Here is a 13,727-nt window from a genome sequence, read left to right on the forward strand (position 1 = left end):
AATAGTAATAATTATTATCACTGTATAATGAATGCTAATAACCAGATGTTTCTGTTTGTTTTCACCTGTGACCACACACACACACACACACACACACACACGTCTCCTCACTCACTGTATTTGTTTACGTTTGTTTTTGCATGAGTGCAACTTGAATTGATGTCTATGCAAACACTGTGTGTGTGTGTGCGCGCGCCCGCGTGTGTGTGTGCCCGCGTGTGCATGTGTGTGTGCTTTATACTCCACTTGAGGGTTGCAGCTAATCAGTTTAAGATAATCTGAAAATATAAACTTTGGGACTAAAACAGAAACAAACGTTTTTATTTTTCTTCATTCATAGAAACTTTTTTTTTTTTCACTGGTCATGCACCAAACTCCCAGCATGCACTAGGGTCACTGAATCTGACCACACTGCAACGCCATACGAGGCAGCAGTGAGCACACACACATTCACACATTCACACGTTCACGGTTATGAAAACTGTATTATTGCACTTGAACATGAAAACATAATCATCCATCTTTGTTTTTGCATTTCAGTGTTTGTGATTCTCTGTTTTCTTCATGTTCTAATAAATAAATAAATGAAAACAAAGTTGTGTGTTTGTGTTTAATCACAGAGAAAGGGCATGTGTAGCTCAGTGGTTCAGACCAGTACACTGTGTGCAAAAGACTTCGTGGTCGCAAGTTCAACTCCACCCCCGGCAGGTTGTACTTAAGTCGCCTCGGATAAAAGCGTCTGCTAAATGACATGTGATTCTGTTAACACACACACACAGATGCTGCTTCTTTCATTCGTCCTGTGTCTCCGCCTTTAAATGCAACAAAATCCAATACTACACACACGCCCACCTGTCAGTCATGATGGATAAGGTTTTGTGATTGCCTTGTCAGATCTTTGGAGCATCTGTGTGTGTGTAAAGTATTTATATCTGTGACGTGTAAAATGTCGTCTTCTCCTCTGTCACAGCGCCTCTCACAGGCCTGGCACATGTACTACAGCAAAGAAAAAGATGGTTTATGTTTCCGTTTGTCAAACCAAACACATCCATTTTAATTCCTCCTCCTCCTCCTCGCTGCAGACAGCAGGTTATTTAATCACCATATTGTTCAATGGCTCCTCCCACTCTCCTCCTCCTTCCTCTCTCTCTCTGCCAGACTCCTCCTCCTCTTCTTCCGCCTCCTTCGCCCCCAGAAGTCGGTCACAGTCAGATAGAAGTTGTCGGGTGACGATTTTGGTGTGTCGGGCTGTGATAGTGCCCCGCCCTCCCTCAGCCTAGAACTACTATAAATACGTTTATAGTAGTAGTATTTTTATAAATAAACACTCATAAAAAAGTGTTTATTTTGCCGCTCTCTTAATCATATTGTCCAATCAACAGCTGGAGTTTCACTTTCCCCCCCAAAAAAACAGTAGCCCCGCCCCCTTGGGTCGATTTCAGTTAGATTGAAAATCTCATAGATTTACATGTTGACATTTGTTTTTTCAAATTTTGGACCCTACACTTCATTTCAATGAGCTCCAGCAGGACACGCCCCAACATGATGACATCTAAATCTAAATCTTATACTTCATTAATTATTATTTCTCTGAATTTGACCCATCCTAGAATTAGGAGCAGTGGGCAGCCACACTGAGTTGCGCCCGGGGATCATACGCACTGATGCGTCACATGGGCCGTTTCTTAATATCCATACATGTGTGTACTTGTGCGTACTTGTGAGTACTTGTGCGTACTTGTGAGTACTTGTGCGTACTTGTGCGTACTTGTGTGTACTACTTGGTAAAGCCATGTATCCCAGAATACATTTGGGCGGAACATAGCAGCAGAGAATAGAAATATAAACCTGAAATAAATATTTTTCTGTCTCCTGAACAAAGTTTTAAGATCATTTGAGGCGAGAAATTAGTTATTTAGAATTCAATCATGTGGTTTGTGTATTAAGATCTGACGTATTTATAGTAGTTCTAGTGTTTATAGTGTGCTAAGCTCCGCCTCTGCGGACGCTGGTGCTCACTGTGCCGGTGCAGAGCAGATTTTTTGTTGATGTGTTATTTTGTTTTTAATTTAAATGTTTTGACCTGAAAGTTTGCATATTATTAATGTTTTATTTATTTTAACTTTGAATTTTAGATCCATATTAAAGTCCCATACTCATTGTATCTGTATTTAAATATAATATGTACATATATGTATATATAGTATATATACACACGTTGTATATATATACAATGTTGTAATATATCTATTTCCACATTGTACTGTAAATTTTAATCAAAAATAAATTAATAAATGAAGTTAAATTTTTAAAATGTGAAAATAATAACACGTACATCCTTGCGTACTAAGTATTGAGAAAGGGCCGTTGTCTGCATAGATATATAAAGGGCTTCATATGGCTATAGTTGTCTGTCTGTCAGTGTTTCCGGCGGAAACGGAAATGCCTCCGCTCGCTTCTCTGTAAGTTATGCTAACTTTACCAGCACTTAATTGCCGCTTTCATCATGAGAAAAGAAGCACAAACAACTTTCTGTCGCTGCAAAATAAGACGTTTCATAGAAGAAAAGCTTCGGCTTATAGAACTCGGACCCGAGCAGCCGAACGTCGCCGTAAAACAGCGAACAAAGAACAGGAACTGCTATGAGAAGAAGGACTGGTTTGCCCTCAGACCGGCGCCATGTTCTGTTTCACTGCGGTCAAGTTTTTAAGTGCGCCCGTGCAGTCGAACTTACGGTGAATGCTGGGAGTCGGCTGAGAATCAGCGCTCGTTTGATACCGAGCGAGATCACTTCCGGTTTTCAAAATAAGACGTTACTAATACAAGGGCAATCAATCATGCTGATTTTAACACATTGGGTCACATGGGACACATCGGCATGTAGACTAGCGGAGCCGGAAATCGAACCCACAACTATCAAGTTGAAAGATGACTTGCTCTACCAGTGAGCAACCGTTGCCCCGTTGGAAAAAAAAAAGGCAACTTTGAGGGTTAATTTCTCAATAATTATACAGTAAAATAGCTTGATAATGAGTCAGGTAGTTGTCAGCATGCTCCTGAAGTCAACTGTACCAACCATTGTCAGAACGTATGGGCCAAAGTGATTTTATTGTACAGTAAAAATCTAAATAAATTAGGGAAAATATTTCGTTCAAAAGCTTCTGGATAATGTGACCCAATGTCTTAAAATCAGCACAATTGATTGCACTTGTATTAGTAACGTCTTATTTTGAAAACCGATCTCGCTCGGTATCAAACGAGCGCTGACATTCTCAGTCGACCGTAAGTTCGACTACAAAGGCGCACTTAAAAACGAATGACGGCTCACTTGACCACGTGAAGACGAATGACGGCTCACTTGACCGCAGTTCTGTTTTCCACCGAACAAGCCTGGATTCACACAGGTAATCCCGATTTAAAACATTTCTCTGAGAGAGCAAAACAACATGTGGACAATACTGTGCAAACAAAAGAGAAGCATGCACAAGGAGAGACGGACACAATTCAAATGCCTGAAGATACAAACACTTTGTTGTGTATTTTTTTTTTTTTTAAATAATGTTATCAGGCATGAGAATGGTGCACCTAGTGGTGATATATGTAACCACAGAAAATGAAAATGACTTGACGATTGTACAAGAAAAATGTCACCAGCCGCCACTGCTCCAAAGTTTATTGAGGAATTTTTTGGGAATTTTTGAGGTGAAAAAAAGTGTCATAAATTGCATTAAATGCTAATTTCTTTATTTTTTCTATCGTGTCTAAGTGGAACATAGTTGTTCTGATTTGAACCAAACTTGGTAAACTCGTTGCTCTCATGATTCCAAACAAATGTCTAAAGTATATCCATTAGCTCGGATATAATGGATATACCGACTTCTAGCTACCTAGAAGTCGGCCATTTTGAAAAAAACAAAAATGGCTAGCTTATGCCGCGGCCGCTTCTGCATCAGAACCAGCTTCAGGAGCAGATTCAGAACAGGCTGCCGGAGCTGGTCTCAGGCTAGCCGGGAGGACAGACACTAATCCAGACACAGACAGATGGACACAAGTCTGAGGAAAATAAAAAGCTCATAGTTTAGTATGTTGTCCAAAATGAGACAAAAAAGTCATAATTACATCATCATATAGAAATAGTCTCTCTCTTCCTGTCTCTCCCTCTCTGTCTCTCTCCCTCTTTCTGTCTCTCTCTCTCTCCCTGTCTCTCTCTCACTCTCTCCCTCTCTGTCTCTGTCTCTCTCTCCCTCCCTCTCGGGGTCTGTCTCTCTTCCTGTCTCTCCCTCTCTGTCTCTCTCTCTGTCTTTCCCTCTCTGCCTCTCTCGCTCCCTCTCGGGGTCTGTCTCTCTCTCTGTCTCTCTGTCTCTCACCTCTTGTGATTCCTCATCAATATTTCATCACTCTTCCATTTCCTGGCTGAGTCGCTGTAACAGAGAGAGAACGAGGAAGAGGAAGAGCACAGACTGAGAGAGAATTTTCATATTTAAAACATCATCCATTCATTTCAGAAACAGCAGCAGATGATGATGATGATGATGATGATGATGATGATAGTGACACAGAATCAGAGCTGACTGTGCTGTGAGCATCACATGATCTGTGTCTCTGTCCCCCTGTTCCACAGACTCACTCTCCCACTCCAAAGTCCACAGAGAAAACCTGCTGCAGGCTGTTGTTGTCCCACACTGCCCCCATGTGTTCATATGTGTCAGTACAGACTAGAAAAAAACATATGTGTGTGTGTGCATATGTGTGTGGGTGAACATATATATATATATATATATACACAAACACATATATGTATATGTGTGTGTGCGTGTATATATATATACACGCACACACATATGCACACACACACACATATGTATAATTTACAATATTGAGTATATTTCCCTGATGTATTCACTATAATAACTCTGATGATTATCAATGTAACAGCCTTTAAAACAGGGAAAGTCATCACAGATAATCACATGATGATATCTAACATGTCATGTCACTATATAAAGATATAATAGAGATACAGTATGTTGACGAGGTTTGTTTGTGTGTGTATGAAAAGTGCTTTAGAAACAAAAGTCTTTTGTTTCATTCTCGTACAATAACTTCAAATAGAACGTGATTTACAGTCATTTTGACCGTCATTTATTTATTAAAGGGGACATATTATACCCTATTTCCCCCATTAAAATAGTTCCCTGGTGTCCTAATGAACAGTGACATGCTTTGGTCAAAATACCATAAGGATGACGCATCATAGTAGTTCAATAACCCTGCTAAACACGTCAGAATGGTCAGTTATGAGCTCTATGTGACCTCAAGTAGAAAACTTAATTTTATGCACGTTGTTTAAAACATAAATCTAAACTAAAGGTTGAACTAACAGTTTGTATGGGGACCCCAAAAAAATCTAGCTTCTCTATTTTCTACTTTCTGTCATTTTTCAGCTTCTTAAATGTGAATATTTTTTATTTTCTGTCATTTTTCAGCTTCTTAAATGTGAATATTTTCTATTTTCTGTCATTTTCAGCTTCTTAAATGTGAATATTTTTCTACTTTCTGTCATTTTTCAGCTTCTTAAATGTGAATATTTTCTACTTTCTGTCATTTTTCAGCTTCTTAAATGTGAATACTTTCTGTCTCAATTTCTGTCATTTTTTCAGCTACGTAAATGTGAATATTTTCTATTTTCTGTCCTGTTTTACCTACTTAAATGTGAATATTTTCTACTTTCTGTCATTTTTCCTACTTAAAATGTGAATTTTTACTTTTCTCATTTTTCAGCTTCTTAAATGTGAATATTTTCTACTTTCTGTCATTTTTCAGCTTCTTAAATATGAATATTTTCTATTTTCTGTCATTTTTCAGCTTCTTAAACGTGAACATTTTCTACTTTCTGTCATTTTTCACCTTCTTAAATGTGAACATTTTCTGCTTTCGCTCAGTTTTTAATTCTTAAATGTGAATATTTTCTACTTTCTGTCATTTTTCAGCTACGTAAATTTGAATATTTTCTATTTTCTGTCATGTTTTACCTTCTTAAATGTGAATATTTTCTACTTTCTGTCATTTTCACTTCTTAAATGTGAATATTTCTGTTTCTTCAGTTTTCAGTTCTTAAATGTGAATATTTTCTACTTTCTGTCATTTTTCAGCTTCTTAAATGTGAATATTTTCTACTTTCTGTCATTTTCGGTTCTTAAATGTGTATATTTTCTATTTTCTGTCATTTTCAGCTTCAATGAATATTTTATTTTCTGTCATTTTCAGCTTCTTAAATGTGAATATTTTCTATTTTCTGTCATTTTTCAGCTTCTTAAATGTGAATATTTTCTACTTTTGTCATTTTCAATTCAATTCAATTCAATGTTATTTGTATAGCGCCATATCATAACATACATTATCTCAAGGCACTGTACATAGACAACATCAAGGAGAGCAGAGAACCCCAACAGTTCACACAATGAGCAAACACTAGGCATCAGTGGAGAGAAAAAACTCCCTCTTTACAGGAAGAAATCTCTGACAGAACCAGGCTCAGAGATGTGCGGTCACCTGCCTCGACCGGTTGGGGTGAAAGGAAAACGGAGGACAGAGGAGAGGTGGGGGACAGAAAGGGGGGAGAGAAAGGACAAGAGGGAGATGAGGTAGAGACAGAAGAGAGAGAGAGACCAGGAGCAGATACACAACTGTATCAGGTTACAAGTTTATACAGTTAATGATATCGACTTTTAATTATAGCACAATAATAATGGTGATGATATGGATAGCCTCGAAAACTGGATCTTGATCCTGCAACCTGCAAGATGAGAATACAGAGAGAGAGAGGGAAGGAAGGAAAGACACAAACAATCAATGGTGTCAAATGCAGCACTAAGATCTAACAGGACAAGTAAAGAAACTAGACCATTATCTGAGTTACTAACTTTAACTAGTGCTGTTTCTGTGCTATGGTTTAATCTAAAACCTGACTGAAAATCTTCAAACAGGCCATTAATGCGCAAATATTCACATCATTGATTAGCAACTGCCTTTTCTAAGATTTTAGAGACAAAGGGAAGATTAGATATAGTTTGGTAATTAGCTAAAATATCTGGGTCAAGGGTCATTTTTTTTAGAAGGGGTTTAATAACTGCTACTTTAAACGTTTGGGGCACATATCCAGTTAATAAGGATAGATTAATTTGAGTTAATATAGAGTTGTTAATTAAAGGAAACACATCTTTAAACAGTTTGGTGGGGATAGGATCTAACTGACAGGTTGATGGCTTAGATGATGAAACTAATGATGTTAACTCAGGGAGATCTATAGGGGAGAAACTGTCTAACTGTGCACCTGGTGCTTCTAAAGCTCTTGTGCTAGAAGATGAGTCAGTCCCAATATGAGGGAGGAGATGATCCATTTTTTCTCTAATTGATGTTATTTTATTCACAAAGACGTTGATAAAGTCATCACTGCTCAGTGTTAAAGGAATAGATGGTTCAGTGGAGCTGTGGCTCTGTGTCAGCCTGGCTACAGTGCTGAAAACAAATCTATGATTATTCTTATTTTCTTCAATTAGAGAAGAATAATAGGCAACTCTAGCTTTGTGTAGGGCTTTTTTTTTAACCTCCAAAACCATCTTTCCAGGCTATATGAAGTTCCTCTAGGTTACTGGAACGCCATTTTCTTTCTAATCTACGTAACGTCTGTTTAAGAGCACGAGTATTGGAGTTAAACCATGGTGCTCGTCTCATCTGATTCACCACTTTCTTTTTCAGAGGAGCAACACGATCTAATGTAGTACGCTGTGAGGCTGCTGTACTATCTCAGCTTTTAAACACTAGAACATTTTTTCCATCTCAGACAAAATGACTCCAGTTCATGAATTTCTTACCAAAAAAGAGCATAAAATGTTTATTTAGTTTGATCTTTCATGAAGAAAACATGCTTCTCTGTCGACACCAAAACAAAAACCAGAGAAAATCTGTCTTTACAGAAACCGATGGATCGACTCGTCGTCCTGCCGCCGCTCTGTGACGCCATTTAACGTCACTAGTCCAGGGCGGTTGACAGCTGTGTGTGTGTGTGTGTGTGTGTGTGGACATCTGCGGCGACTTTTCTCTTTAACAAGCTTTTTCCGTCATTTGTTGTGAGTGAGTGAAGCGTCCAGCTGTCGTGATGTAAACGTGACGTGTGCAAAATGAACAACAAAATAAAAACGTATAGTGTTACAATCGCTGAGGCATTAAAGGGACAGTTCATCCGTTTTTTAAGTGTAGTTGTATGAGGTGATGATTAAAGGTCAGACTGAGTTTGGCATGAGCGCCCCCCGTTGGTCAGACAGAGGCAAAACATTCTGTCTGAAAACCACCAAACTTAAGACCTGTGTAATAAAATCTATGTCAGTTTAAGTGTATGATACTTTTAAGAACACGATCACGTCTTTATCTCAATGTCAAACAGACGTTTGTAAACCACTCACTCTCCCACACCAACGTCCACAGAGAACATCAGGCTTTGAAATAAGACGAGCTCTTTCAACGTTAATGATTACTTTTTACTAAAATACTCAACAATAATAGACCTCGGCGACACTTTCACGTCCGTCGTAAAAACTGTTGCACACTTGATATCGTTCAAATTCTGAAGCGTAGAAATGTCGCAACACTGTAACGATCATTTTTCCTTCAAATTCTTCTTCTTATTATTATTATTCCGTGTTTTTGAGGAGGTTAACAGGCATAAAAACTCTGGAAAACTGATACGGAGGTCAGGTGTGGCCATAATGCAATATTGTCATAGGGTTCGGAACTGTGTGTTGCACAAGGGCTCTGTGGCGCCCCCCAAAGATGAAACGTGGATGGAGCAGGCCGAGATGAACCACGGCGTCAACTCAACAGGAAGTTGAGGAAAATTTTGGCGACGGTCTTGGCGATTTGACAATCAATACTTGATATTATAGATTAATTTGACTTGATGAATGATTGTGAATTATGCGCCGCTTATTGTTGAAAATAACCTTTACTGTGCTATATCACGGTGGAATATTGTAATATCAATTTAAGCTATAAAAAAACAAAGGTCCCCTCCTGACCAGGCTTAAAGATCACATGTATATCCGATGTAAATGGGAATGCAGCACATTTGTCTTTGAGTGAAAGCGGACGGGACCATTGAAGAGGAAACGGTGACGTGTTTGTAATTAAAAAGAGAAAAGATTGTGGTGTGGAAGAAGCGAGTGTTTCACTCGATAATTCACTGTCGACTGATTAAATAATCCATGAAAAGTCTTCCTTTCTTTAAAAAGACATTAAAACATAATTAAAAGGGGTTTTTCTGCTTCTTGAATGTGAATAATTTCTGGTTTCTTTGCTTCACAAAAACAAAAATCTTTCAAACTGAATCATTTTGAGTTTGACAAACACTGATCAATATTTCCTGACATTTTACAAAGCAAACGACTAAGAAAGTAATCCACAGATAAACCGATGATGAAGATAATGGTTAGCTGCAGCCTTAGCAGGACTGAGCGCGCGCGCACACACACACACACACACTGGAATGTTGAACAGCTTTAAAAAACCTCCAGAACTACTAAAGAGTCACAGGGACGGGGTCAAGGGTCAGGAATTCACCTCCGCATCTACTGGCCGTGAAGCTGGTGCCTTTATAACAAAACAATAATAAAGAAAAACGTAAAAAGATACCTGATGACAGACGAGGAGAAGACTCAGTGCAGACTCAGGGTTAGTGTTTCAGCACAGACTGAAGTTTGAAGATTATTATCAGTGCTGAGCAAGCTGTGAGCGCCCCCAGCAGGTCAGCCTCAGTGACAACATGTAAAAACCCTCGTGAAAGAACGCGATCACGTCTTTATCTCACTGTGAGACAGACGTTTGTAAACCACTCACTCTCCCACACCAAAGCCCAGAAAATCAGTGATTTTAACGTCACACAGCTGTTGATCCACTGCTGCCTCCATCACTACGTTCAAATGTCTTATTTGATCAGTTCAGCCTCAGTGACACAAAGTGACCACACGAGGCAGCAGAGGACCAGCAGCTCCTGTGATGTTCTCTCTGGACTTTGGTGTGGGAGAGTGGGCGGTTTACAAACGTCAGTTTCCTGTTGGAAAGATAAAGACGTGAACATGTGACGCAGACATCGTAGACTTGTGTTTTCATTTAGAGACCCGTCCTCAGCAGCAAGTTCATACAACCACACTCAGAAAACCCGAACTACCGCTTTAAGCGTAGTCCGAGGGAAGGAGATGAAGAAAGACTTAGTGTCACTTTAAAATACATCGAATAAAACAGTTTAAAAACATGGAAGTTCCTGTGTGTGTGTGTGTGTGTACATGGACTGAATGAAGTCCTCAGTTAGTGTCAGAGACGATAACAATCACCATGTGTTCCTCGTCAAGATTACCCACAGTCCTCTTGGCAGCCTGTAGGTACTGCTGCGAGAAGTCTCCGGGGGGGAATGCGTACAGCATGGCTCCAGGCCCGCCCTCTTTGGCAGCAGGCAGACTCACGACTCCCGCCGCTTCCTTGTTGCGCAGGTAAGTCACCAGGTGGCGCAGCAGGCGCACCTGCAGTCCTGGCTCAGGGGCCGGGGCCTGGCGGTCCACGGGGCCCTGGAGAGCTAGCAGGATGGCGAACCCGTCGGGCCGGCCCAGTTTGATGCGTCGCGAGACCTCGTCGAGCCGAGTCTGGTCCATGCGGAGCCTCTGAGCGATCTTCAGCTGGCTGGGCTGGTTCTGGCTCTGCAGTCTGAGCGTGTCCTTCATCACGGCACTGAAAAACGAGGCTCCGCCCTCCAGCAGGAACAGGTCTGTGGGGAAGCTGCTGTTCTTCAGAGCGAAGAAGCCGTGCCACGATTTGGAGAGCGAGGACAGGGCGAACTCCGACAGCGTGCTCGGCGGCGAGGAGGTGTGCGTGTCCGTGCGGGCGGCAGGAGAGCCGGCTGCGATGACCTCGCTGTTTCTATGGTGATGGTTTGTGAGATGCGCGTTGGAGGACCGCTTGCTGTGGTGCCGGCCCGACGGTGGATCTTCCTCTGTGGCGTTGGCAGCGTGTCGTCCGGCGCTGTCTGGGGAGTGGTCTCGCGGCTCTGTGGTGGAGTCAGGTGCTCTGACCCGTGCTCGGTCTGGGCTCACGTCAGGAGAAACAGCGCCACCTTGACCTCGAACCCTGGACCTCCCCCTCTCTTTCTCCCTCTCTCGCTCTTTTTCCCTCTCTTCCACCTGTTTGTCAGCGGATGGGCTCCGGCTCCGCCTTCTGTTCCTCCTCTCCTCCCTCTCCTTCAGCCAGCGCTCCCTGCTCCTGCTGCGGCTCCTTGCCGCTCTCGCGCTCCTCCCAAACGCCTCCACCCCTCCCCCTGCTCTCCTTTCCAGGCTGCGACTCGGGCTGGTGGGAAAGTCTCTCTCCAGCACAGCTCTGTCTCGCTCCCTCTGTGAGAGGAGACTGTGTGGCGGCGGTGGCGAGGGGCGGTCCCTGTCCCTGGTGGCCCTCAGCTCTCGCTCCAGGCTGCGGTGGCGGCTGTAGGCGTCCCCGAGGATGTCATAGCTGGAGGGCAGCGCAGCAGGCGGCTGGTAGGCCGAGGGGAACGGACGGGAGGGGCTTTCCTCTACCTTAGCGAAGTCCACCCTCAGACGACGGTCAGCGCCGCCTAAAGGAAAACCCCTCATCTGGGAGCAGGCGGCTTGTGCAGCGTCCAGACTTTCGTACTGAACGTAAGCAAAACTATCTCCTTTAACGTAGTCGATATTCCTTATACTTCCAAACCGGTCAAACTCCCGAACGAGAGCAGCCAGGGAATTTCCAGGCCCGATCCCACCCACCCAGAGCCGAGTGGTGGGGTTTGCTTTGCCGTATCCAATTTTTATCGGGTTGCCACCTATGAGGCGCCCCTGCATGGCCACTTTGGCCCGGTGGGCCATGTCCAAGTTCTGAAACTTCACAAAAGCATACGCCCCGCCCTGACCACGGGCGGGACGTTTAATCACGACATCCTCGATGATGCCGTACTTGTCAAAACCCCTCCTCAGTTCTGCCTCCGTCACGTTACCGTCCAGATTTCCAATGAAGAGGTTACTGGTCGCCCTCTGATCGTCCTCGGGTTTTAAATCCTCAACCACTGGCATTGGAGGGAAACCGTAGGGCCGCCCCCTTTCGTCCAGCATCCCATAATAATCCAGCAGCCTCTCCCTCTCCCTGCTCAGGCCCAGAGTCTCCAGGGCGTAATGTCTCGCCCTGAGCTCTCTGATGTTGCTCACGCCAGGCGCGGGCGGGGACAGGGAGCGCTGTCTGTACGGGTACGGGGCGTGCAGAGGTAAATACCCCACGTCAGGTGGGGTCACGCTCCGCCTCCTCACATACATGGGTTCGATTTTTAACTGCCGCTCACCCAGGACCAACCTGAAGAAAGGAAGTGTACATGTTAGCATTTGAGTTTCAAAGTAAGAGAGGAAAACTGACACTGGCTCCATACTTGGACCAATTATTACGATTTCTTGAGACCAATTTAAATCTTTGATTTACGACATGTTGATCACCAATGTGCGCTTTATTTATTCATACAATTGCTCGTACAAATCAGCTCGTTAAAAGATTCCTTTAGGTGAAGATAGTGATGATGATGTTTTACGTTAGGTGTTTTTTTTTAATTAGGTTTGTCATAATGTTAGTGATGCATTTGAATCATTTTTCATTACATTTAATATTTATTATTATATTACGGTTTTTAGTGACGTAAGAAGTGTTGAACCATTACGAACCAACTCAATAGAACAGATAAGTACAGTATATAATACCAAAAATAATAAGAATTATTTATCGTTATGACAATAATAATAATAATAATAATAATAACAGTGTTTCTCTAACCTGGATGACTTGGCGTGCCGCGCCTCCTTCGCGTCCTCTGGGTGCCGAAAATTCACGTAAGCGATCCGGCCCAGCTCCGGTGTGTGCGACAGTTTCACGCTCACGTCCCCGAACTTTTTGAAGTCGTGGAACAGCGCGTCCTCCACGTCCTCGTCCGACACCTGCGAGCCCAGGTTACTGATGAGCAGCGTCTTGTACTCCAGAGTTCCGGGCCTGGCTGCAGGCAGCTCCGCCACCGCCGCTGCTGCCGTGGCCGCGGCAGTCGCCGCCGTGCTCCGCAGCGGAGGACGGCCGAGCAGGCTGAGCTCGTGACGGTGGTGGAGCTCCAAGGCGGCGGCCGCTCGCTCCTCCCTGAGCCGCGGCTTCTCTCGCTCTCGGCTGCGGCTGCGGCGGTGGTAGCCGCGGCTCTCCGCCAGCAGCAGAGCCAGCGGCGGCGGCGGCGGCAGCTCCTCTCTCCGCACACTCTCTCGTTCCCGCTCCCGCATCCGCTTGGAGGCGGCCCTGGACGGGCTCGTCTCCCTCCCGGCCTGCCGCTTCATTTCCACTGGATGATGGAGCTCAAAGTTTTCGGTACCTGCAGTAGCGGCGGGAATCCGTCCCGAGGAGCGATTTTCAGCGGTGTTTGCGAGAATAACGCGACACACGACGGCTTCGGTGAAGAAACGCTGCCGCTGTGGACGCAGAGAATTCGCTCATTTATCGAAGAAAACAGGACAAACTCGTTTAAAAACATGTCGGCTTCACAGGATCCGTGCCGACGCCGCCATCTTGGACAATAGGAATGTACGTGCGCTGTCGCCTGGAGGGCGGGGACACGACGCCAACTACGTCATGACGTACGACGCTTTATCAAAAACACC

At 43.5% G+C, this 13,727-nt stretch overlaps 1 protein-coding gene across 1 annotated transcript; it reads right to left on the reverse strand.

Moving 5' to 3' along the window:
• Positions 1-10,288: 10,288 nt before the first annotated feature.
• On the reverse strand, positions 10,289-13,662 carry rbm15b (RNA binding motif protein 15B). The gene is made up of 2 exons (XM_044023596.1): positions 12,868-13,662; positions 10,289-12,399 (listed from the first exon to the last, which is right to left on the reverse strand). The coding sequence occupies exons 1-2, from the start codon at positions 13,404-13,406 to the stop codon at positions 10,356-10,358; spliced, it is 2,583 nt and encodes an 860-aa protein (XP_043879531.1). The 5' UTR covers positions 13,407-13,662; the 3' UTR covers positions 10,289-10,355.
• Positions 13,663-13,727: the final 65 nt, after the last annotated feature.

The sequence above is a fragment of the Solea senegalensis genome, linkage group LG4, assembly GCF_019176455.1.
Source record: "Solea senegalensis isolate Sse05_10M linkage group LG4, IFAPA_SoseM_1, whole genome shotgun sequence".
Taxonomy (NCBI): domain Eukaryota; kingdom Metazoa; phylum Chordata; class Actinopteri; order Pleuronectiformes; family Soleidae; genus Solea; species Solea senegalensis.

Bases quoted from the DNA above. Each gene is read 5' to 3' on its own strand.
- rbm15b (XM_044023596.1), bottom strand. From the start codon at position 13,406: ATGAAGCGGCAGGCCGGGAGGGAGACGAGCCCGTCCAGGGCCGCCTCC. The intron at 12,400-12,867 runs GTTAGAGAAACA...TCCTTTCTTCAG, and splicing joins CGGCACGCCAAGTCATCCAG to GTTGGTCCTGGGTGAGCGGC.